The 25,865-nt window shown below is 39.8% G+C and overlaps 1 protein-coding gene across 2 annotated transcripts in view; it reads left to right on the forward strand.

The window, feature by feature from the left end:
- The window catches only part of IRF6 (interferon regulatory factor 6), a 484,284-nt gene extending 464,820 nt beyond the window's left edge, over positions 1-19,464 (forward strand). For both annotated transcript variants that reach the window (XM_044077119.1, XM_044077120.1), the window contains exon 8: positions 17,647-19,464. In XM_044077119.1, the coding sequence (XP_043933054.1) occupies positions 17,647-17,862 (216 nt within the window). In that variant the 3' untranslated portion in view covers positions 17,863-19,464. The remainder of the gene's footprint in view (positions 1-17,646) is intronic.
- The last annotated feature ends 6,401 nt before the right edge of the window (positions 19,465-25,865 follow it).

The raw sequence follows: 25,865 nt of genomic DNA on the forward strand, positions 1-25,865 counted from the left end.
AAATATGTATTAGAAATGGTAAATAACATACAACAGGTTAGTAACCATTCCTTAAAATGTGGCTATGATGCACTGGAGGCTTCATTTAGATCAGCCATGACTGGCACAGTGATAAGAAGACATGCATGGCTAAAGGAACAAGCCTTACCGGATCATGTTAAAGCTAAGTTATTAGATGCTCCTATGGATAAGACCAGCTTGTTTGGTACACCTGCCCAGCAGGTAATGAAGAAAATGGAAGAAAAGGCAAAATCTGTTCAAACGGTTAAAGATTTCTTGCAGGTTCAACCCCAAGGTTTAGCAGGAACTGGCCTGCCAAAAATTGGTCCTTTCCTGACTCCACAAGATCCCAAAGGGGCAGGAATAGACGTTCCAGAGGCAGAAACCAATCCAGAGGAGGTGCCTACAGAGGACGACAGTGGCAAGGTAACAACAGAGGCACAGACACAACCACTGCCACTACAACAACACAACCACAGTGACTTAACTCTAAATCCGCCTACCAGGGAACAAATAGCAGCTCCATTAGGCGGCAAATTAACCTTATTTTTGAAGAACTGGCACTATATCACAAAAGACAAGTGGATTTTGCAAACCATAGATCAAGGTTACCGGTTCCACTTCCACACTTTACCAGTCAAAGAGGAATGCCAAACCTACCTCCAAATCAAAAAACAGAGGCTCTACAACAGATAATGCAATTAGCAAACATGAGAGCTGTGGAAAGAGTGCCAACAACAGAACAAGGAAAGGATTCTACTCCAGACTATTCCTAGTTCCAAGAAAGGAAAAAGTTGGAGACCTATTCTCGACCTGTCCACCTTAAATACATACATCATTGTCCCAAAATTCAAAATGCTGACCCTACAGCAACTTCTTCCCATGCTGGGCAAGGAGTGTTGGCTGGTAACTCTAGATCTCAAGGAGGCATACCTGCACGTCCCCAGTCGACCAATCTGCAGAAGATACCTCAGATTTCTTGCAGGATCAGAGCATTATCAATTCTCAGCATTGCCCTTTGGCTTATCTACTGCGCCCAGAGTATTCACAAAATGCCTGGCACCAGTAAGCGGCCAGTGCAGACTACAGGGAATCCAAATTTACCCATACCTGGGCGACTGCCTGCTACAAGGGGACAACAAAAGCAAGCTGACAACAGATTTACAAAGGGTCATTTACTTGCTACAAGCACTGGGATACACAGTCAATTTACAAGAATCAAGGCTGATACCATCCCAAACAAGGACATTCTTGGGCGAATTGGACACAGTAAGACAAATGGCATTCCTAACTGCAGAAAAACAAAAGAACTCCCTCTTTACTTCTTGGCTCTAACAAAACAGAACAAGTTAACAGCAAGAAAAGTACTGCAGGCCTTGGGCTTCATGGCATCATGCATAATCTTGGTCCCACTTGCCAGACTACATATGAGAAAACTACAGTGGTACCTAAAGAATTTATGGTCCCAACACAGGCACAGCCTAGAAACAGAAATTCCACTAATTCCATGCTTAAAACAGGAGTTCCTATGGTGGGCTCAAGCATGCCAGTCAAACCCAGGTCTACCCTTTCGCAGATGTCAAGCAAACCAGACCATCACAACAGGCGCTTCAGACCTAGGATGGGGGGCCCACATGCTGGACAAATGCGTGCAAGGATTGTGGACGCAGGATCAACTTCACCTGCACATCAACCTAAAAAATGCCGGCAGTAAAACTGGCAATCCAAAAGTTCAGACCATTTCTCAAAGAGGGCCAGTTGATGATAAGGACAGACAACACCACAGTCATGTGGTACATCAACAAACAGGGAGGCACTCATTCATACACCCTATGCAGAATGACTTTGGAGCTGTGGAACCTGGCACTCAGCTACAACATCCAGTTACAGGCAATATTTGTACCGGGAAAGGAGAATACTCTAGCAGACATATTAAGCAGAACCACATCGGATGCCCACGAATGGATGCTACACCGGACATCTTCAAGACCATCTCAAAGAAATGGGGAATGCCTCAGATAGATCTATTCGCTTCCCCTCTCAATCACCAGCTCAAAAAATTCTGCACAAGGACATTCCACCCACTGGCATGGAAAGTGGATTCGCTCTCCTTCAGCTGGAAAGGCCTAACAGCATATGCATTCCCACCTCTTCCCTTGATACACAAGGTATTACTAAAAATCAAGGAGGAACGTCCAAGGATAACCCTGATAGCTCCAAACTGGCCAAGACAACACTGGTACCCACTGCTGAGAAGCATGTCTCGAACAATATGTGGCCAATACCCTGATGCCTTTGATGTTAACTCAGAACAACTACAGCATCATGCATCCAAACCTAAAAACGTTGCAACTGACTGCATGGAACATCACATAGCAGCAGCTAATCCAGAACTTTCCCAAAGGGTTAAAGATATTATTCTTGAAGCCGCAGACCTTCAACAAGAAGGAACTATGCAGGAAAATGGAAAAGGTTTGTCATTTGGAGTACTGAAAGAGGAACAGATGTGTCAAACATAGATATGCCTAACATTCTGGAGTATTTGGCAGAACTTCTACATACAGGCCTGTCCTACTCCTCCATCAAGATACATGCATCAGCTATATCAGCAGAATACAGCTTTGATCCACCTGTCTTTTCACATCCTTTACTCAGGCAGTTCCTCAGAGGAATCAAGAATGTAAAACCTCCAAGGAAACCACCATTGCCAGCTTGGGACTTGAACTTTGTGCTAGAAAAGTTGACACTATCACCTTTTGAACCAGCAGCAACAGCAGACCTACAGCATCTATCGTGGAAAACTGCTTTCCTACTGGCAATAACCTCAGCCAGGAGGGTTTCTGAACTTCAGGCCCTAATGGCAGTACAGCCCTTCTAATCTTCCACCAAGATAGTGTCCATGAGGACTAATCCTACATTTATGCCTAAGGTGGTATCCAGAGTGTCTTTAAACCAGGCAATCCACCTACCTACCTTCTTTCCCAACCCACAAAACAGAGGGAAAGAATACTGCATACCTTGGATATACATAGACAGCTACGCTACTACCTGGACAGAACAAAAGTAGCAGAAAAACTGACCAGCTTTTGTATCCTATGCAACAGGAAAGGAAGGAAAAGCTATTTCCAAACAGACAATCTCCAAATGGATAGGAAATTGCATACGATTCTGTTACTCCTTCCATGGAAAACCAATTCCACAGAACATAAGACCTCATTCTACAAGGGCAACAGCCACTACCACAGCCTTCTTACGAGGAGTGGCAACCAAAGACATTATTGAGGCGGCTACTTGGACCTCCGTGCATACATTTGCCAAGCATTATAATTTGCCTCTATATTCCAGATCCCGAGCAGGGTTTGCCACTGCTGTACTGCAAGGGATCCTAAACACACCATAATCTAGTTTTTCCTCCTTCCCTAGTTGGCTATGGTATTCTACCCAGTTGTTATGACTGCAGATGCATCCATGAAGGACATAGTACAGTTTTGTACCTACCATAAATGTAGATGTCCGAACTGGATAGCATCTGCAGTCAGGATTACCCTCCCTCCTTCCCTCTGTGGTACTCCTAGGGTGTTTACCCTCCTAATAGCTAGCTGGTGGGGGGGAGTCTCTTATGGTGTATTTGTTTGTATATATGTACATACATGCTTATTTTTGTGTTTACCTCTATCTTTTTGGAAACATTGGCATTTATCCAAATTTTAGCCTTCAAGAGGGCAACTGGCATCTGGGGCAAGAAACACTGAGGAAAATGGCGTCGGCTGATGCCTTTATACCCCAAGACCAACAGAGATGACGTCGGGTGAAGTGCGACATCAGCGAGCGGACCCGGACTTTGGAATCCGGCCGACTGAAGGGCTGCCTGACGACAGGACAACCCAGTTGTTATGACTTCAGATGCTATCCAGTTCGGACATCTACATTTATGGTAGGTACAAAACTGTACTTTTTGGATGTTGTTCAGGATGTTTTCTCGGAGGCTTATCTTAATCCAGACTCTTTGCCTCCTGCGCCAGTTAAACCAAATAGGTATTACAGAGTGCAAGAGGCTCATAAATATCTGTATAAGAGCCCAAGGGCTGACCCAGAAACTATTAGCCAGGGACCTAAGGGTGTCAGGGCTTTTGTTGTAAAGAATCCAGTTCCTATGGATAAAGACTCTAGAGCTTTGGATAGGTGGGGAAAAAAGTGTATACCTCTTCCACTCTAGCAATGAGGGCTTTGAATTGCCAGTTTCATATGTTGAAGTACCAGAATTTTCTCCTTACTCAGTTAAAATCTAAGGTAGATGCTTTGGCAGAGGGCATAGAGTGTAAGGAATTACAGGATTTGGTTCATGCCTCTGATCAGGTGGGTAAGCATTCTTTGCAGTGTGGTTTCGATGCTTTACAGGCTTCTTCCAGGGTGGCTGCCACTGGATCAGTTATTAGGCACGCCTGGCTTAAGGATCAGAACTTGTCAGAGCATGTTAAAGCTAGAATTTTGGATGCTCCTTTGCAGTCTGAAGTTTTGTTTGGTTCTCCTGTGGAGTCTGTCTTAAAGAAAATGGAAGACAAAGCTAAGTCTATGCAGACTGTTAAAGATTTTTTGCAGGTGCAGCCCCCTAAGTTTAGCAGGAATTGGCCTACTAAGGGATGGGCTTACCCTTCTTCTGATTTACAGTCTAGGGGCAGATCTAGACGTGGTAGGGGCAGAGCTCAGGGTTCTTTCAGGCCTAGAACGTGGAGTTCCCCTGCACAATCTACAGGTGAGGGCAGGGGCCAGTCCTTTCGTAAACAGGCCCAATGACCTGCATCTTCAGCTGCCAGATCCTTCTGGCAGCTCCTCTGGGAGGAAAGTTGGCACTCTTCAAGCAAAACTGGCTTTTAGTCACCCAGGACAAATGGGTGTTGGACATTATAGACCGAGGCTACAAGTTTTATTTCCACACATTGCCTCCTTTCAAAGGCATGCCAGACGTTCCTCCTCAGCAAAGGGTAGAGGCTCACAAACAGATTTCTTTACTTCTTCAAATGGGGGCTATACAGCAGGTCCCTCTGTCAGAAGTAGGCCTAGGATTTTATTCTCGCCTGTTTCTTGTACCAAAGAAAGGAGACACTTGGAGGCCAATTTTGGATTTATCTATTCTCAACACATACCTGGACATTCCAAAATTCAAAATGTTGACGTTGCAACAACTTCTGCCTCTGTTGGGCAAAGATCACTGGATGGTAACTCTGGATCTCAAAGAGGCTTATCTTCATGTTCCTATCGGGCCCAGTTGCAGGAGATTCCTGCGTTTTCGGGCTGGGACTTTACATTATCAGTTCTCTGCATTGCCCTTTGGCTTATCGACTGCACCCAGGGTGTTCACAAAGGTTCTGGCTCCGGTGATGGCCTTCTTAAGGTTAAGAGGAATACAAATTTATCCTTATTTGGACGATTGCCTTATTCTTGCTCAAGACAAAAACAAGCTACTACACCATCTACAGTATGTTATGGCAGTGTTAAGGTGCCTAGGGTATTCTGTGAACGAAACAAAGTCCAGTCTAGTACCCTCTCAGGAAATGTGCTTTCTGGGTGTAAGACTGAATACAGCTTCCCAGATGGCTTTTTTGACCCTGGACAAGCAAAGGAACCTTACACTTTACTTCCAACAATTGTCTCTACGGTCCAGGCTGACTGCAAGGACAGTCCTTCAAGCCTTGGGGTTCATGGCATCTTGTATTCTGGTGCTTCCCAATGCCAAACTGCATATGAGGAAGTTACAATGGTATCTCTAAAATGTATGGACACAACACTGCCACGATCTGGACACTGTCATTCAGATAATACCTTGCATTCAAAAGGAATTTTTTGGTGGGCCCAGGAATGTCACCTAAACAAGGGACTCTGTGACCCGACCAGAGGCGAGTCAGATCTTAACGACAGATGCCTCAGACAAGGCTTGGGGAGCACACCTCAATGGAAAATGGGTTCAAGACACGTGGCCTGCCAGACTTCAACATTTACATATCAACTTGAAGGAGATGTTAGCAGTCCAATTTGCATTGATGGCTTTCAAGGATCTACTTCACCCAGGACAAGTGTTGATTCAAACAGACAACACAACTGTCATGTGGTACATCAACAAGCAGGAGGGAACACATTCGTACCCTCTTTGCAGGCAAGCTATGATTTTGTGGGAGACTGCTCTCAGTTTGCACCTCACTCTTCAGGCAAGGTTTCTGCCAGGAGCACAGAACTCCTTAGCAGATGTTTTGAGCAGACAGATGGTGGATCCCCACAAGTGGAAGTTGGATCCTCATGTATTTCGACAGTTGACAGTGATATGGGGGACTCCAGACATAGATCTGTTCGCTTCTCCACTAAATTTCCAGTTGCCAAAGTTTTGCACAAAGATGTTTCATCCAACAGCTTGGAAAGTGGATGCTCTATCATTCAGTTGGAGCAATCTTCACGTTTATGCCTTTCCTCCTCTGCCTCTCCTTCCCAAGGTGCTCTTGAAGGTTAGACAAGACAAGCCCTCCATGATTCTAATAGCTCCGGATTGGCCTCGACAGCACTGGTACCCTCTGCTGAGGAGTTTAGTACGGGAGCCTCTTTGCCTTCAATTCCACACCTTTTGTTTCAGGCAGGCAATCATTTCCTCAATGTCAGGATTCAGTCCCTGCATCTAACAGCCTGGCATATTCTGTTCTAGAACCTGGAGGTCAGCTTCCTCAACAAGTTTTGAATGTTATTTTGGAGGCCAGAAGGCCTAGTACAAGGAAAGTTTATGCTGATAAATGGAGGAGATTTTTTATTTGGAGCAAAGCAAAGAGCTTTGATGTTTCCAGGCCTGATTTGAGTGTTTCTCTTCAATATCTTACAGAATTATTAGACAAGGGTTTGTCTTTCTCCTCTGTAAAAGTTCATGCTGCAGCCATTTCTGCTCACTATGACTGTGACCCACCATTATTCTCATCCTTTGTTTAAGCAATTCTTTAGAGGGTCAAAGAACATAAGACCCCCGCGTAGAGCTCCTACTCCTTCCTGGGATCTCAATTTTGTGTTGGAAAAACTTACTTTACCTCCTTTTGAACCTGCAGCTACGTCTGAGTTAAAGTTTTTGTCTTGGAAGACTGCTTTTTTGTTGGCCATTACATCTGCTAGAAGGGTATCTGAATTACAGGCTCTAATGGCAGTTGAACCCTTCCTGATTTTTCATAAGGATAGGGTATCTCTGCGTACTAACCCTACTTTTATGCCTAAAGTGGTTTCAAATGTGGCCTTGAACCAATCTATTCATTTGCCTACTTTTTATGCTGATCCCCAAAATAAAGGGAGAAAATTTTGCACACTTTGGATATTCACAGGCAGTTGCGTTATTATTTGAGCAGGACTAAAGGGTTCAGACAGTCTCAACAGTTATTTGTTTCTTTTGCTTTGGGCTCTCAGGGAAAACCTGTTTCAAAACAAACTATTTCTAAGTGGATTGGCCATTGTATTGCTTTTTGTTATTCTCATCATGGTAAGGAGATTCCGGCTGGAATCAGACCTCATTCCACTAGGGCTACTGCCACTTCTACTGCTTTTTTAAAGGGTGTAGCTACTAAAGATATTTTGGAAGCAGCTACTTGGAGTTCAGTGCACACATTTTCTAAACATTACCATCTCCCTCTTTATTCCAAATCTAGGGCTGGGTTTGCCACTGCAGTCTTACAGGGCATATTAGCAGCTCCCAATGCTTTATGATTTTGCCAACCTCCCCTTACACTTGCTTTGGGATTCTACCCACAGGTTATGACTGCAGCAATGTGAGATGAAGAACATAGTACAGTTTTGTACCTACCATAAATGTAGATGTTGAAGATCCACATTGCTGCAGTCAACCCCTCCTCCTTCCCTCTGTAGTTTGGAGTGGTTGTATGGTTTGGGTCGTAGATGTTGTTTGTACATGGTTTTGGTGGTTTTCTATTTTTGGCTGTGGCCTTTCTTTTTAGGGCCTTCTGACATCTGGGGCAAGAAAAGACTGAGGATATGACGTCGGTCATGCGCTTTAATACCATGACGCACTGGCGTCAGATCTGAGCCATGACCGACGCCAGCCTAATACTTTGGTATTCGGGCCGACCGAGGACAGCGGACTACCCACAGGTTATGACTGCAGCAATGTGGATCTTCGAACATCCTGATAAGAGGCCCAGGATGGAGCCAGAGTTGGAAAGTTTGGAGCAGGCCTCAGATGATTCAGAGTCTTCTGCTGAAGACATTCAAGATTTCCCTCCTTATTCTGATTCTGATGCAGAGGATTCCACTCCTTCTGCTTCTCCTCCAGAGGATTTTTCAGGGTGCCTGAGGCTCATAAATATCTGTATAAGAGTCCTAGGGCGGACCCAGAAACTATTAGTCAGGGGCCTAAGGGTGTTAGAGCCTCTGTTGTTAAGAATCCGGTTCCTCTGGATAAGGAAGCTAGAGCTTTGGATAGATGGGGTAAGAAGGTGTATACCTCTTCTACTTTAGCAATGAGAGCTTTGAACTGCCAGTTTCATATGTTGAAGTATCAGAATTTACTCCTTTCTCAGCTAAGATCTAAAGTGGATGCTTTGGCAGAGGGCATAGAGTGTAAAGAATTGCAGGATTTAGTGCATGTTTCTGAACAGGTGGGTAAGCACTCTTTGCAATGTGGTTTTGATGCTTTACAGGCTTCTTCTAGGGTGGCGGCCACTGGTTCAGTTATTGAGGCACGCCTGGCTTAAGGATCAGAATTTGTCTGAGCATGTTAAGTCTAGAATTCTGGATGCCCCTTTACAGTCTGAAGTTTTGTTTGGTCCTCCTGTGGAGTCTGTCTTAAAGAAAATGGAAGACAAGGCTAAGTCTATGCAGACTGTTAAAGATTTTTTGCAAGTACAACCTCCAAAGTTTAGTAGAAATTGGCCTACTAAGGGGTGGACGTACCCTTCTTCTGATTCTCAGTCTAGGGGTAGATCTAGGCGTGGTAGGGGCAGAGCTCAGAGTACCTTCAGGCCGAGACAATGGAGTTCGCTTGCTCAATCTGCTGGTGAGGGCAGGGGCCAGTCCTTTCGTAAACAGGCCCAATGACCTGCATTTTCAGCTGCCAGATTCTTCTTGCCTGGCAGCTCCTTTGGGAGGAAAGTTGGCTCTTTTCAAGCAAAATTGGCATTTAGTCACCCAGGACAAATGGGTATTGGACATTATAAACCGAGGTTACAAGTTCTATTTCCGCACCTTGCCTCCTTTCAAAGGCATGCCAGACGTCCCTCCTCGGCAAAGGATAGAGGCTCACAGACAAATTTTTTTACTTCTTCGAATAGGAGCTATACAGCCAGTTCCTCTGTCAGAAGTGGGCCTAGGATTTTATTCTCGCCTGTTTCTAGTTCCAAAGAAAGGGAACACGTGGAGACCAATTTTGGATTTATCTATCCTCAACACTTACCTGGACATTCCAAAGTTCAAGATGCTGACTTTACAACAACTTTTACCTCTGTTGGGAAAAGATCACTGGATGGTTACTCTGGATCTCAAAGAGGCTTACCTTCATGTTCCTATCAGGCCCAGTTGCAGGAGGTACCTGCGTTTCGGGCTGGAAATTTACATTATCAGTTCTCTGCATTGCCCTTTGGCTTATCTACTGCCCAGAGTGTTCACAAAGGTTCTGGCTCCAGTGATAGCATTTTTCAGACTAAGAGGAATACAGATTTATCCTTATTTGGACGACTGCCTGATTATTGCACAAGAAAAGGACGAACTTCTACATCATCTACAGTATGTGATGGCAGTGTTAAGATGCCTAGGGTATTCTGTGAATGAAACAAAGTCCAGTCTAGTACCCTCTCAGGACATGTGCTTTCTGGGTGTGAGACTGAATACAGCTTCCCAGATGGCCTTTTTGACCCCGGACAAACAAAGAAGCCTTTCTCTTTATTTCCAGCAAATGTCTCTATGGTCCAGGCTGACTGCAAGGACAGTCCTTCAAGCCTTGGGGTTCATGGCATCTTGTATTCTGGTGCTTCCCAATGCCAAATTGCATATGAGGAAGCTTCAATGGTATCTCAAAAATGTGTGGACGCACTGCCAAGATCTAGACACTGTCATTCAGATAATACCTTGCATTCAGAAGGAGTTTTGTGGTGGGCTCAGGAATGTCACCTAAACAAGGGACTCTCTGTGACCCGGCCAGAGGCGAGTCAGATTCTAACGACAGATGCCTCGGACAAGGCTTGGGAGCACACCTCAATGGAAAATGGGTGCAAAACACATGGCCTGTCAAACTCCAACATTTGCATATCAACTTGAAGGAAATGTTAGCAGTCCAGTTTGCATTGATGGCTTTCAAAGATTTACTTCACCCAGGGCAGGTGTTGATTCAAACAGACAACACTACTGTCATGTGGTACATCAACAAGCAGGGGAACCCATTCTTACCCTCTTTGCAGGCAAGCGATGATTCTGTGGGAAACTGCTCTCAATCTACACCTCAATCTTCAGGCAAGGTTTCTACCAGGAGCACAGAACTCCTTAGCAGATGTATTGAGCAGACAAATAGTGGATCCTCACGAGTGGAAATTGGATCCTCATGTATTTCAACAGTTGACAGTGTTATGGGGAACTCCAGACATAGATCTGTTCGCTTCTCCACTAAATTACCAGTTGCCAAAGTTTTGCACAAAATGTTTCATCACACAGCTTGGAAGGTGGGCGCTCTATCATTCAGTTGGAACAATCTGCATGTATATGCCTTTCCACCTCTGCCTCTTCTTCCCAAGGTACTTTTGAAGGCCAGACAAGACAAGCCAACCATGATTTTGATAGCACCGGATTGGCCTCGACAACACTGGTACCCACTACTGAGGAGTTTATGCGAGAACCTCCATGGCCTCTGCCTTTGATTCCGCACCTTTTGTCACAAGAGGACACTCACTTCCTCAATGTCAAGATTCAGTCTCTGCATCTAACAGCCTGGCATATTCTGTTTTAGACTCGGGAGGGTCTCAGCTTCCACAACAAGTTTTGAATGTTATTTTGGAGGCCAGGAGGCCTAGTACCAGGAAAGTTTACGCTGATAAATGGAGGAGATTTTTTCTTTGGAGCAAAGGAAAGGACCTTGATGTCTCCAAACCTGATTTAAGTGTTGCTCTTCAATATCTTACTGAGCTATTGGACAAGGGTTTGTCTTTCTCCTCAATAAAGGTTCATGCTGCAGCCATTTCTGCTCACTATGATTGTGACCCTCCTTTATTCTCTCATCCTTGGTTTAAGCAATTTCTTAGAGGGCAAAGAATATAAGACCCCACGTAGAGCTCCTACTCCTGCTTGGGATCTCAATTTTGTGTTGGAAAAACTTACTCTACAACCTTTTGAGCCTGCAGCTACTGCCGAGTTAAAGTATTTGTCATGGAAAACTGCTTTTTGTTGGCCATTACCTCTGCAAGAAGGGTTTCTGAATTACAGGCCCTCATGGCAGTGGAGCCTTTCCTGATTTTTCATAAGGATAGGGTATCTTTGTACTAATCCTTCCTTTATGCCTAAAGTGGTTTCTAGTGTGGCCTTAAATCAAACTATTCATTTGCCTACTTTTTATGCAAACCCCAAAATAAAGGGAGAAAATTTTGCATACTTTGGATATTCACAGGCAGTTGCGTTATTATTTGAGCAGAACCAAGGAGTTCAGACAGGCTCAGCAATTGTTTGTTTCTTTTGCTTTGGGTTCACAGGGTAAACCTGTTTCAAAACAAACTATTTCTAAATGGATTGGGTTTTGTATTTCTTTCTGTTACTCCCATCATGGTAAGGAGATTCCTGCTGGAATCAGGCCTCATTCCACTAGGGCTACTGCTACTTCTCGGCCTTTCTAAGGGGTAGCTACAAAAGACATTTTGGAGGCAGCTACTTGGAGTTCAGTGCATACCTTTTCTAAACATTACCACCTTCCTCTTTATTCTAAGTCTAGGGCTGGATTTGCCACTGCAATTTTACAGGGCATTTTAGCGGCCCCTAATGCTTTATGATTTTTACCATCCTCCCTTTCCCATTGCTTTGGGATTCTACCCATAAGTAATGACTGCAGCAATGTGAGATGAAGAACATAGTACAGTTTTGTACTTACCATAAATGTAGATGCTCGAAGATCCACATTGCTGCAGTCCAATTTACCCTCCCTCCTTCCCCACTGTAGTTTGACTTGGTGCTATGCTTTAGGTGATGGTTGTTGTTGGGCATGTTTTTGGGAGGTATTCTGTTTTTGGCTGTGGCCTTTCTGGTTTGGCCTTCTGACATCTGGGGCAAGAAAAGACTGAGGATATGACGTCGGTCATGCGCCTTTATACCCTGACGCTCTGATGTCAGATCTAGGCGCCCATGACCGACGTCAGCCTAATACTTTGGTATTCGGGCCGACCGAGGACAGCGGACTACCCATAAGTAAGGACTGCAGCAATGTGGATCTTCGAACATCTACATTTATGGTAGGTACAAAACTGTACTTTTTTCAACATTCAAAATGCTGATAGGAACCTTGTAATTCTATAACCAGCTAAAAGACGGAACTTTGGCAGCAGCAGTTTTTGTTTTTCTTTGGAATCTGATATATAAACGATCTGTGTTATCACAGTTCAGTTGTACAGTAGTTTTTAATTGTACACTTCAGTGTGTGTGGACTATGTCATCTTGCCTTGTGGAAGCAAGCATCTCAGCAGTGCATCTTGCTTGCAATATTAAGTGAGTTAACTAGGGACAGTTTCTCATTAGTTTGGTTAGGAAAAGTACCGTGAGATTAGTTTAGTAGTTCTTTCTGCATGTGAGATTCTATCCAACTGTGTTATTTTATATTTCCTGTGAATTAAAATTCTGTTTGTTGTAACTAAATATTAAGAATTTTCCTGTTTTCAATTTTTTATTGTCCATTATTAAATATTTTTATACATTTTCATTGTGAATGGTCTTTTAGTGAATACTTTTAATATCTTGAGAGTACCTGTGCTTATTTTATTCACACTGTGGCTACTCCGAAAAGTCTTAACTGTTTTCGTCACACTCTTCCATTCACATCAGTATTAATTTAACACAGTATAACTGATTACCCCTTGTAAGAGCCTTAGAGTATTTGGCTGGCGGCAGCTACCCTACAATCTTGAGAGAGGGGAACGCAGCTGGTGAACCTGTCAGTCTTTCCATGGTGTGTGTGTGTGTGTGTGTGTGTGTGTGTGTGTGTGTGTGTGTGTGTGTGTGTGTGTGTGTGCGTGTGTGTGTGTGTGTGTGTGTGTGTGTGTGTGTGTGTGTGTGTGTGTGTGAGAATCCGATATTCAAGTGTGTGTGCCAGATACGTGGAACTGGGACACAGTCCTCCAAGGTGGGTTTTGTTTGGGATCTGGAGAGACAGAGAATCCAGTCCCACTGGTACATGTTCCCTTGTGTGCTATTGGGGAAAATTGTATTGATGCAGAGGGCTGCATTTGAAGTACTCTATAAATCTATTCCTGTTTTTAGTGACTGCCTCTCACCAGTGTTGGTAGTGAGAATTGCGGCTCCTTGATTACTGACCTGGGGTAAAGAGGGGCCATCACACAGCTTATATAGTTTTCATTTAACAGCTATGTAATATTTTTGTCATACCCTTAATGCTTCGTACATTTGAGTCTCAAAGTTATGCAGGCAGTGAATGTTTAAGAAGTTGATGCTCCTAACAAGGCTGATCATTTAGAGAAGTTGGTATTATTGGCTTGCTATCATTTTTAATGTAAAACGTTTTTTCAAATTGTTTGACTGGATAGGAAGTTTGTTCCAGGAAAGGGTAGTTATTACTCTCCAAAACTGTCTCCACAATGATTTTATTTGCTGAAGCAGGTTCAGATATCTGGTTCTGGTGTTCACTGGAATGTTTGATTTGTGGAAAAATAAAAGACTTGATTGCTTATGGCCCAGAAGGCAAGGTAAAGATCACACCCCCAAGGAGTCTATAGGACACTTAAGACAGGGAGAAAGCTCTCCAGCCTCTCTTGGTAGCTCAGGATCTCAGGTCGTTTATGCCCATCATCTCTTTTTATCAGTAAGCTTTGGAATTTCTCCAACTGCTCGATATGTTAATCCTCAAAAGGGGCATTGTATTCAATGACAGGCCTGACCCAGTATAGAATACAGAGGGATAAAGGTGACTTTGTTAATGGTATTTTCTGAAGGTCCAATCAGCCATGCCAGAATTTCCTGACTGCTGTTGAAGAATGATGATCAAAGGAGAGTGTATTGTCTGTCCATGTTCCAGGGTCTTTCATCAAGTCTTTATTTTGGAGTGGGGTGTTTTCTAGCGTATAAGTTGGGTCGAGGGTTTGTGTGGCCAGTTTTTAGAATACCAGCTGTTTCCATGATACAAGTTCACTTTGTGATTCCTGCATTTCAGAAGGAGACAGAAGTGTAACAGCCATTTTGAAATCGTTTGCAAAGTTAGTTAACCAGAGCTCCCCCATTTTTTGGTTTTGAGATCAGAAAAAGTATGTGCTGATTAGCAGAGGCTGCAGCATGGACCACTGTGGAACTTCACTGGTTACTTTCATGCTGACTGCAGAAACCCATGACACCGTCAGTGTGGGGTCTCCCCTCAGTCAGTTAGCTGTCCATCTAACTGCGTAAAGATCCATTTGAAGTGCACTTAGCTTGTCGATAATGTTGGCATGTGATATGGAACATGAGAAGCAACAGAATCATTAGCAGTGGAAACTTAATATCTAAAAAATGATTAAGTTAAAATCAAAAATGGAAAACTAGCCAAACAAGCAGTTACAAGCATATGGAAAGTCCCCTAAGTTGCACACATGCTATCCAAAAACTGATAAGCTGTCAATAAATCCAATATAAATGTTGTCACCATTTAAAATAAACACATTACAAAAGGTTAAGTGAGTTTGTCCACATTACATTATGTGGACTACTTCAGAACCAAGTTTGTTATAAAAAAGCAAAATCCAACCACCGCCAGTATTTATAGTCCCTTATTATAGTTTAGCTTTGATTTTACTTCAGTTAGTTTGGTATGCTGCTCCTTCTTATTGTCTTGTTTCAACTCCTTTAAGTTCCGGTGGGAAGTTCCAGCATGGCTTTCTCTCCTCCATGTTTAGGTCTCAAGTGTCCAAAAATGCTGAATGTCCTGTTCTTCCAGTCCTTCCTGTTGGTGTCTTGTTCTTCTTCCAGTCCTCCTTCATGGTTTGTTGCTCTTTCAGAAGATTGAATCACATCCTTTCAGCTATTAGCTGTCTGAACCATTTTGGTATTTGTTTGGTACCCAAGTTTAAAAGCCTAAAGATTTTTAAAGTCATTTGTGGTTTGTTTTATAGGTGCTTTAAACATTTTGTACACACTTTTATGCAGAGTTATCTTTGGAGTCCATAAATTTAATAAAACAAAGCCTTATTAGAAGTACAAAACCTAGTCTTAATGTAAGCTGAACACTAAGGAAGTTGGAATGCAAGCTATACTATTAACGACTGAGGACACTAATACCGTATAGTAACTAGCATATATATCTCTATGTATCCTTGTATTTCTGCACTCCACAGAGTCCATTTGTAGCAGAAAATGATCGGTTTATAGGTGATGTTCAACAATTAGTCTGGCAACACAAAGTAAAGAGGTTTTGTTTCTGTGTTTTCATTTACTGAATACAGACGCCAACGAACTGAGGGTAGGTGGTGTCTGGTTTATGGTATAATATAATGGTCAAAGTAAATGGACAGTCATTGAGTAAGCAGTCCTACGATCCAAGAATTAGTCATTTGAGGGGGGTGTTACAACCACTTTCCACCACAGAGTAGCTACTTATCTGACTTGTTTAACATACAGCTGGGGTCCTCTTGCTAAACTTGCTTAAACTGCAAAGTTGGCTGCTAGGAAAGAGGAACAATTTGATGTCCATTGCCTTTGCTCTGTATAGACGATAGTGACCAAGTGAATATGGAGGCCTAATTAAAGAGTAGACTAATGTGCCATCTTTATAAAAAAAAAAAAAAGGTAGCCGGTCCTATTAAAAGTCTTTAGCAGTAGACAGTACATCTAGTTTGAGTGTAGATTTCTAAAGGGATACTCTCAACCCCTCAGTTAAAAGGGCAGTTAAGAAAAATAAAACACATTTTTTAATTAAAACAAATGTTTCCACACACCACGTCTGTTTACACTTGTGTCTGCAGAATGCAGACATACATGGATTTAGAAAAAGGTCAGTTATAAATAATGTAGCTATTTAAAAAAATTAGAAATATAACTCCAGTGTATAAGCTAATGATCACTGTTCAGCCACTGATGGGAGTGCAGGATTAGTCAGTTCCTAATAAAATTTACCCTCATGGGCAGAAGTGTGGCTAGCTCAACCAACACTTTCTGCTGGTTACTCAAATTATATCCCACCTTGTCATCTCAAGTGACCTGCTTAATCATTTCTTCTTTTAAATTGTAGCAAAAAGCTGCTAAAGATTCAGACTGCTTGCAGAGACAGCTACAACACTTTGGTTATTTCCTTTTATTTTTAAAGTGTAGCAAACTGTTGCTACAGTGTGGCAAGCAGTTGCTACAGTTTAAACCCCACATGGTCAGGTTTGACTGCAAATACATTACCCACTTCTAAAAGTTGATGTTGGACTAAAGACTTACCAGGATGATGGATGGAGAGTCATGCCCCCCAACACTTTGTGCCTTGGGAAGTTGCCCCTCACCCTAACATAGCTATGCTACAGCTAATGGGTAAACCACATTAGTCATGTGGTAAATTCTGCATCTTCCAGGACTGAATGGTTATTTGGTCATGGAAAGGATTGCTAATGTGATGTACTCAGGAATTTTGGAAAGTGGTTATGAGGATGAACCCCTGGTGAAAACCACAGCCAGAGCAGTTGTTTCGCGGTGTGCCCTATGTCATAGTCGTATATTAATGATATTGTGCAATGATTGTAGTGCTTTTGATTTTCCTAAAAATATATATATATATTTTTTTTTTACATTGGTGTACATTTGTTTTGATTTTTCATATTTTAGCTTATTTAATAGTGTCCTGCAGAAGGATGGCCTGAAGTTGAGGTACTGAGATATAACAGAAAAGAATTACAAAAGTCTGTTCCTGTGACTCATTTTTAAGCAGCTTAGGTAGGAGAAATTTAAATTTTTATTTTTTTTCTTGCAAAAAGTGTATGAACAAAATGCAGTTCTGTTTTCACATCTGGTATCATCTGTCATTTCAAAAGTAAATAAAAGTGTTGGAAATTTACTGACTTAATATGAAATTTGAGTTAAGAAGAAAAGAAAAAAATATATGTAGTTTATGCTGTTTGAAATAGCTGACCAGCATTTGATGCACGAGAATGCTTGTTTAGGGTTAGCCGTTTATTTTGCGATAGTAATTCTACAGCTGACCCTTTCTTTTAAGCTTTCTGATTGATGAATTTGAATAAGATAATCCATGCTGTTTAATAAACAGTTTGACAAAGAAGATGGTGAACAAAAGCATAATTGTTTCCTGAATCTGCAAGTAGTGATATATAAATACAAAGCAGGATCACATTTTTATGCCCCATTAACAATGGGGGGCTGCCTCTTTGGTAATGTTTCCTGTATCCAAGGAAAGCAAATATTAACCTTACATGAATTAATCAGACACTAATATATTACTGTTTTTGTTGTTAGGTGGTTCCTGCAGTTGCTCGGAGGATGTATGAAATGTTTTCAGGAGATTTCACACGATCCTTTGACAGCGGTAGTGTGCGACTTCAGATTTCTACACCGGACATTAAAGACAACATTGTCAGTCAGTTGAAACAGCTCTATCAACTACTGCAAAACCATCAAGGGCAAGAGAATTGGCAGATGCATGCCTCTAATCTACACATTCCCCAGCCTTGATCGGCACAGTGAGCAAAGCAACATCCTAGCATATTAATGGCACATATCGAAAACTTAGTTTCTCCCATATGGTTATCTTACAAATATATGCAAAGTTCTTTAAAGGTTTAATATTTTCTGATTTTTTTTTTTTTTTTTTTTTTTTTTTTAATTTAAATGTACTGTTTCACATTGACATAGCTTTTATATCTGTATATGCACAGGCACCTTCTCAATGCTCCTTGTATTATTTTGATTCATTTACCATTAGGGTCATCATTTCAAAGACCGTCTCATCAAAAGTTTTCTGTCAAGTACAATGAATGAGCTTCCAAAAAGAAAAAAATATATATCTGTTTTGGGAAGGAAAGGAAGTAAAGCCTGTCCAAAATAATTTACTGTGGATTGTGCCTCTGCTCTCCTACTTAATATAACTGCCATCAGGGCAGCTAAACATTGCAAGTAAAGCTCCAAACCACCTCATTAAAGTCCCACTCAATCTTTGTGTATAAATGTGGTTCATGTGGCTCATTGATATAGTCCTTGAAAACTAAATGATCATCTACTTTTAATTGTTCACTACATATCGTTATGTTTATTTAGCTAGCCTAGCATTGTTTAAAAAGTAATAAATAAATATATTTAATCTATAATGAAGGCATTATTTTATGCACTCATTTAATCATGCACTACTGAAATGTATCTTATCTTGGCGGTATAGTTTTAAATCAATTGTTTTAGGTAACCAGAAAACCTTGCATGTTATAAGCAACTGATGTATATTATGGCAGAAAGAAATGGCACCATAAATGTAATTTGCCACAAGCTGTTAAATGCATTGAACCATATACGGTTGAATTGCATTTAGCTAGTTACACTAATATCAGTATAGTGGAATGCAACTGGCCAGTTAGTGGTAACGACAACTGAAAGGGCATTAAGCCACAGTTAGTATTTTCACTCAGATGAGCGGAAGCTTTAGATATTCCACATCGCAGAGTTGTTCGGTGCGAAGGGCACAACAGATGAATAATGCTGTGTGCTATTTTATGCTGGTGAATGAGTCATGTAGTGCTTTATTTGGGTAATATTTTGATCGCTAAATTCATTAAAATTTTCAGATGGTAGAAGGCCTCATGGCAAGATTACTAATCATAGGTGAGAAGAATGTGACAGTGACATGCAATATTTTGTCACTAAATAACTTTTTAAACAGGTAATATTCCCATGAATAGTAAAATTTCAGCCTTTGCAATAAGTTATAGCTTGCTTTGAAGATGTTGTTCTGTGTATGTTTTTGATGTTATGGTTCCAACCTGTTTGAGTACTGCTATAGAATGTATGTTTAGTGTACTGTAACCCTCTTGCTCTTTATTCTCAGACTTTGTTCTTGACACTTTTTCATTTTAAGTTAACATATAAATCACGTACCCAGACTGAGATGTGCCACAAAAAATGAGTGTTGGTTGGTCCAGTGTTAATTTTTATTTTGTCATCTGGATTAAGTACACATACTTTTAAGAAGTGTTGGGTTCTTTTTTGGACTGATCACATCTGAATCTACAAAATGATTGCTTTTAAATGGTATATGTGTTGTTGTGCATTAATACTTAAGTTAACAGTAGTATCTTTTATTTCCCCTATTTAATTTTTTGGTTTTTTTTTATAATATGTTTCTTCTTTTTTATTTAAGTAGTAGTAGTGGTAAGCTATTATTCAAATCCAAATTATTTAAAGTTTAGATGAAGATGAAAGAGGTACATAGTCATTAGAAAAAAAATATAAATCTGATAGTAATGTGTGTGTGTCATGTTGCAAAACCTTAATTGCCTCAGGTAAAATACCAATGAGAGTAATCATTCAATTTCAGTATCATACATTAATAAAAACTAATTAATAAAATCTTCATACTGGCAGAATAGTAACAGACTTCAAATTGTCCCAGACTGGTTGTGTCCCTCGCACTTAAACTAGCGCTTATATACAGTCTGCTCACCAGCACTAGTCACTATGCCATATACCGTATTTTCAGGTTAATCAAAAGAAAAGTCATTCTAAGACCGATTTACCGATATTTCTTTTATTTTCTTCTTTTTTCTGTTTGGATTCCTTTTTCATAATAAACCTAATAAGCCTATTAACTATTACCAGTATAGTAAAACTGTGACTTAGTGTAGTGAAGTGTCTGTGTTAGTGTTTCGTGAATTTTCAGTTGCTGTGCTGCTGTCTCTGGTTGTTTTGTGGTTGTTTTTCTTGTTTTTTGTGGACCTCTTTTGTGGTTGTGTAGACCCTTGTTAATTTTTTTTTGTTCTTGTTTCTAATCTTCTTTTTGGTAATTCCTTCCATTTAAGAAGTAATTCTAGCAATTTATTTTTTACCATTTAAAAGAGGATTTAACCAAAGGAGACAAGATTTATAGGACTTCTGATTTTTTTTTATATTTTTTTTTTTATTTATTTTTGTTTTATTTTTTGTGTCAAATTTCCTGATTTCCATCAAAAGTTAATTTGTTTGCTTAAAATTAAATTTGTAGTAAAAGTAAGTAATAAAAAAATTTTTACAAAATTTGAAGGTGCAAGTAAATTTTTTTTGCAGTGAACTTATCTCTATGTACACAATGCACTGTGTGCTGATACAGTTAGAATAACTGTAAAAAGGAATCGTAAAATTTTTTCAAATCTCATTTTTTATTCTTTGGTTTATGAACCCCAACCAAGTGTACTTTTATGATGAATGTACTTATTTGGACCATATTGGACCATATGAGAACATCATGAATTAATATTTTATTTTTAATTTTGAAAAGGACAAGAAAAAAGGACAAGATCGGCTACTATTACATAAAGGAGTGCATTCTATTATTTTCCCTACAGTGTTTCAAGACAGGTTGAGTTATGTAAAGATAACTTTCCTTTTTAAGAAGTTTTTTTCTTACTGCTGTACTGCTGCGCATCTCTCCAACATCACAAAACAAAAAAAAAAATCAAAGCCTAAAATAATTGGGGGGAGGTTGCTCAGCAGTAGGGACAGATTTTAAATAATGCTTTTGTAAAGTTGTTAGAATTAGAATATGTGTTTTTGTGCATTTTCTGAAGGATATGACATCTGAAACTCAAATGTTTGTCGTTATTTAGTGACTTCAGTCCTCAGTGATTTGCCAGAAAACCACAGATTTTGAGGAACTGACCAAAAATATGAAGCCAAAATCTGGATATTCTATGGAAGTCAGTACAGTTGAGAGTTGCGCTACTAAGCATTATGCACCCTTTAGAGTATCCTGATACCCAGAGTTAGTGTACTGACTGAGTTCCATTGTAGCAGCAGCAGTAATATCTCTTTTTTTTAGTGCAGGAGAAAGGGCTATGGGTGTTAAAAATGAATTCACTGACATCTTTATTCTCTTTGCATTTGCCATCATAAAGCTATTCAGTGCATGCAAAAGGAACCTGATATGTGGTGTTATGGAATCGCAGCTGTGTTAACTTAGGAACTGGGAAGATACTGCAGGGGAAGACATTTCCATTTTGTACATCAAAATGTTTTCCTTTGTTTTAATTTAAAGGGAAACAGCAGTGTGAGTTCATTAATAGGGAGTTGTAGCTTGCCACTTTGGGGACTGGATGTAAAAGAAGAATGCGTGCTTGTCTAGCTGAAGCATAAAGATTGTATATGGATGGGATAACACTTGCTTAGAAATTTTGGTTGATTTTATGAAGTAATTATGAAAAATTTCAGTTCTGTAAGGCACACCACACCAGTGAAGAAGAAATACTTTAGAAATTTTGTGTGAAATAGTCCATAGGTGTATACTAGGCTAATGATTACAGGGCCCTATCCATGCAACCCAAATATATCTGACAAGTCTACGTTCTAGGCTATAACATGAGTGGACAAGCATCTAAAGACTGCCTGTGTCCATGAAGGCTGTAAAGGTGTACTCTTCATTAATTTTGGTAAGAAGAGATAAAGTTAATGTCTGTATAAACATTACAAAATGTCTGTATAAACAGTACAAAATAAGTTTTTTATTAGCCCTTATATATTAGTGCCGCGGTGGTGCAGCGGTAGCGTTGTCGCCTCACAGCAGGAGGTTCTCCTGTTCGATTCTCGGCTGCCTTCTGTGTGGAGTCTGCATGTTCTCCCCTCAGTCGAGTGGCATCGGGCTGGCACCTCGGCACCATAAAAATCGACTGTCAATTATTAGCGGACCAGAGTTCCGCTGTGGCAACCCGTAACTGGGAAAAGTCAAAAGAAAAACAACATTAGCCATTATATTCAGAAATTAAATGGTAAAATAGTGCCCTTTATTACTGGTGATGATTTACCAGTGATGCCAAAACTAGGAGGATAGCATGTTTTTGTTAGGAGTGATTGGGCAGAGGAAGCAATATAAAATGTACTTTTTAGCTAACTTTTTGCAAATGTTGTTAGCAGGACTGTCAATTAACAGGTGCCTCTTATCTGACACAGAAGAGGCTTTACATGGGTTCTTCCCACTTCCAGTTTTTCATGGCTATGCATTTTCTGCATGTTCCGTAAGAACTTTGGTTAATTTCAGTGCTATATTACCATATGTTTTTGCATTTGCAGTACTCTGACCATGTAGGTATTGGTCCTTATGTTTTGTAAGTACATTAGAAGATCGATGTTGAAGAGCTACTAAAATGTTAGATTTTTTTATCGGTTATGTTTTTCTCTTTGAAGGTGTTTAAAATGCTCCATTTGCTGTTATGTATTCTTTGGGGTTTGTTTCAATTTCTTGGTGTCTATGTATTACTGTATTGAAGAATCAGTAAAAGAATGTGTTAGCACATAGTGTTTGCTGACAAAATACAAGGAGAGGAAGTTGCTGTTCCACATTATTTTAATGTTTATATATTTTTTCCTTCATCTCATCTTAGTATTCTGTTGTATTCTCCAGTTGTGTCTCTTCATATCTGTAAATTTGTGGTGCATGCCACTTCTGGATTTTGATATTGTTTTAAGCTGTTTCCCTTATTTAAAAAAAATGCCCCAAACTGTGTTATTGCTCTTGTTGATAGTGGTTGAAGGAGTATATATTTAAATCTGCTAGATGTCAGTTTTGACTGCCATTGTTGTCCTCAGCCTTCATAAGGAGGTATGAAACATAGGTGGGTTCATACTTGCCATCTTCTTAGTGCAAGAAATCTGGTCAAAGCTTAAAATGGGGGGGAATAAAGGCCCAAAAATAGGGACATATTTTAAATATTGCTCTTTTAAACTTAGTTGCTAAATTTACATGATTTGTTTTAAGCTGGTCTTTTCTGAAAGTTATGACTTCTGACATTCAAATTGTTTGTGTCTTTTGTTTTCATTATTTACTGGCTTCAGTCATCAGTGATTTGCCAGAAAACCACAAGTTTTATGAGGAACAGACCAAAAACATGAGACAAAAATATGGTTATTCTCCAAAAATCTGGACTGTTGAGAGGTATGGCTAAGTCATTTATGGTATGGATAGGGCTGAGATGCTGTATGCATTTTGTCCTTCACAGCAGTAGCAAATGAGGTTTGCTGAAATACTGTGATGTCACAAAAGAAAAAAAATGTTTCTTTATTGCCATCTGGTGGCTCATTTGTGACATGGCAGTAGACGGCAGGCCTACTGTTTACAGATTAAAACATTTTGACAGTTCTTAATTTTAAAGCAGAGTACATGCAGGCTGGTTTTAAAGGGATCCAGAACACAAGGCCTTTTAAGAAGCAGGATCAGTGGTCTGAGATATAGCCTTAAAAGTGTAACATCTACCAAATTTAATCTTTTCTATTATAACTGCATTATGTAAGCAAATATTAAAATGTATGTTTTTTGGCCTTGGCAGTAAAAAGTCAGATAAATATGGCAACCCGATGCTTGATGTAAACATTTATTTGATCTTCGCCATTTTCTGTTCAGAGAAGTGTAGCACTCACTACTTCTGAATGTCTTGGCCAACGTACTATTAAGTACAAAGTTTGAGGATTCTAAAAATTCTGTTAAGAGTAAGGACAGAAATTTCATATTTTGGTTATCCAAAATGTTTTCAGTACATTCGATAATATTCTTTTTTGGTTACATTGTGGTGCCTGATCACTGGAAAAATTCATTTTTTTCAAAAGGTATTCCTCTGTCAATCTTCATACAATAGCCATTAGGCCATTTTCTGTCTATCGTAGAATGCAAATGTTTGTAGAATTATCAGATGACTTTAAATGTGTTAAACTATGTAAGAAAATCAAAGAAATATTTTATTGCACACTTTTATGACTGTCTTTGAATGTATTAATTTTGATTGATTGGAACTAATTAGATTTTTTATGCATAGTGGTTGTAAATATACAGTTGAATATCTAAGGTAAAAGGTGGTTTATGTTTTATAGTTAAACATTTTAGTAATCTGTGCACTTAAGTAGCGGTTTAAGAGAAAAAAGTAAAGTGAATTAATTCCACTTAAAATGACATGCTAAAATGCAGTAGTTGTAGTGTTTGTATTTCTATGAATTATATTCTACTTTTCTTGCTATTTTTGTACATTTTAGTATATTTTTAAAATAACATGAGAAAATGTATTGACTATGGATACTACAAAAATGTGAATAGTTGTGAAATAAGAGAATAGAGACATGATGGCCTCACTGGCTGGTGGAGCTTTCTGAGATATTATTGAGTTTTCACTCTTGTTCAGCTGGGTTTTCTGATGCATAATACTGTGATAGATTTTAGCTTATTTTTTTAAATACTTGGGATATCATTTCTTTAGGCTGTTCAAAAGAAGTTTTGCACCCCTTTGCATCTTCTGTATGAAGGTCTGTTATACTGCACATGGTTTACATGTTTACATGACATAATCATAAACCTAAAAAGGACATAAAATGTATTTTTTGACTGGTTATCACCATATGCACTGAACAGAAGGAATTATGTGCAGTGAAAAACAGCAGTAGTGCACAATGCAGTGAAACTAAATCTCACGGCAAATGTAGGGAAAATGTGTGTGTGCACTGTTTGTTTTAAAGGGAAAATGTTTTCAGTTTCACTGGATATTCCCAACCTTGCTTTCTAGCTGTGGCAGGTACAACGAAAGGAATAGCAGAAAGCTAATTTTCCTCCTAATGAGGTTTGTGCAATGCATTTTCCAGTTTATTCTTGAAGACTGCCAGTGCAATACACTTTTGGGCAGCTACTTTGTGAAAATGGTTTAAATGTAGCAAAGCAGTAGACCACTCATCTTTGTTGCCTAAATGTTTAAGGAAAAGCTCACATTTCTTTGTAATTTATCATCTGCCTGTTACCAACTTAATTGCTGCAGTCTGTTGTATTCTGTTTTGTAGGATGGTGTACTGTTGCACCTACTGTTTGACCATTGTAGTATTTCTTCTGTAATAAAACTTTTGACTGTTTTCTGAATATACTGTTTGTTTTTTTTTTTTTTGCCTGTGCATGCACATATGAGCAAAACAATTACTGTATTTTAAGTTCATAGCTGTAGTTCTATAGCTGCAGATGAGCAAGCTAATTGTGCTACTGATAAAACCAAACACCGTAAAATGAGGTCTCAAACTCATGTACTTCAGACCCCAAGCAGCTCTTAAAACCAGCATTATTGTGGTGAGGAATACTACTTCTCTGCATCTTTGTTGGAGAGACTGGCCTTCATTTGAGTGTACTGTTTTTACGTAACCCTTGTTGCCATTTGAATTTGAGATTCCTGCTGTAAAACAAAAGATTTATGTAACCTTTTGATTTAGGATAGTTGAGAAGTAATAGTAGCTATAGTTCCAGAGTTACAATTGCTACATTTGTATGTCCAACAACAAAGGAGGCTGCTATTTCAGTAGTCAAGGTGGAATTAATTTAATTTACATGGTAGAAAAGTAAAGTTGTTTATGACAACTTTACTGTAAAGGTAAATGTTTTAATGGGTCACTTTTGCAGTAGCCTTAAACTGTATGGGTTTAGCCCCGTTCCCAGTTTCACAAAGGATTGTGTGTCTCCAATATACTTCACATGTTAGGAGCATGCA

Source organism: Protopterus annectens, chromosome 7.part0 (assembly GCF_019279795.1).
Source record: "Protopterus annectens isolate FY-2018-M chromosome 7.part0, PAN1.0, whole genome shotgun sequence".
Taxonomy (NCBI): domain Eukaryota; kingdom Metazoa; phylum Chordata; order Ceratodontiformes; family Protopteridae; genus Protopterus; species Protopterus annectens.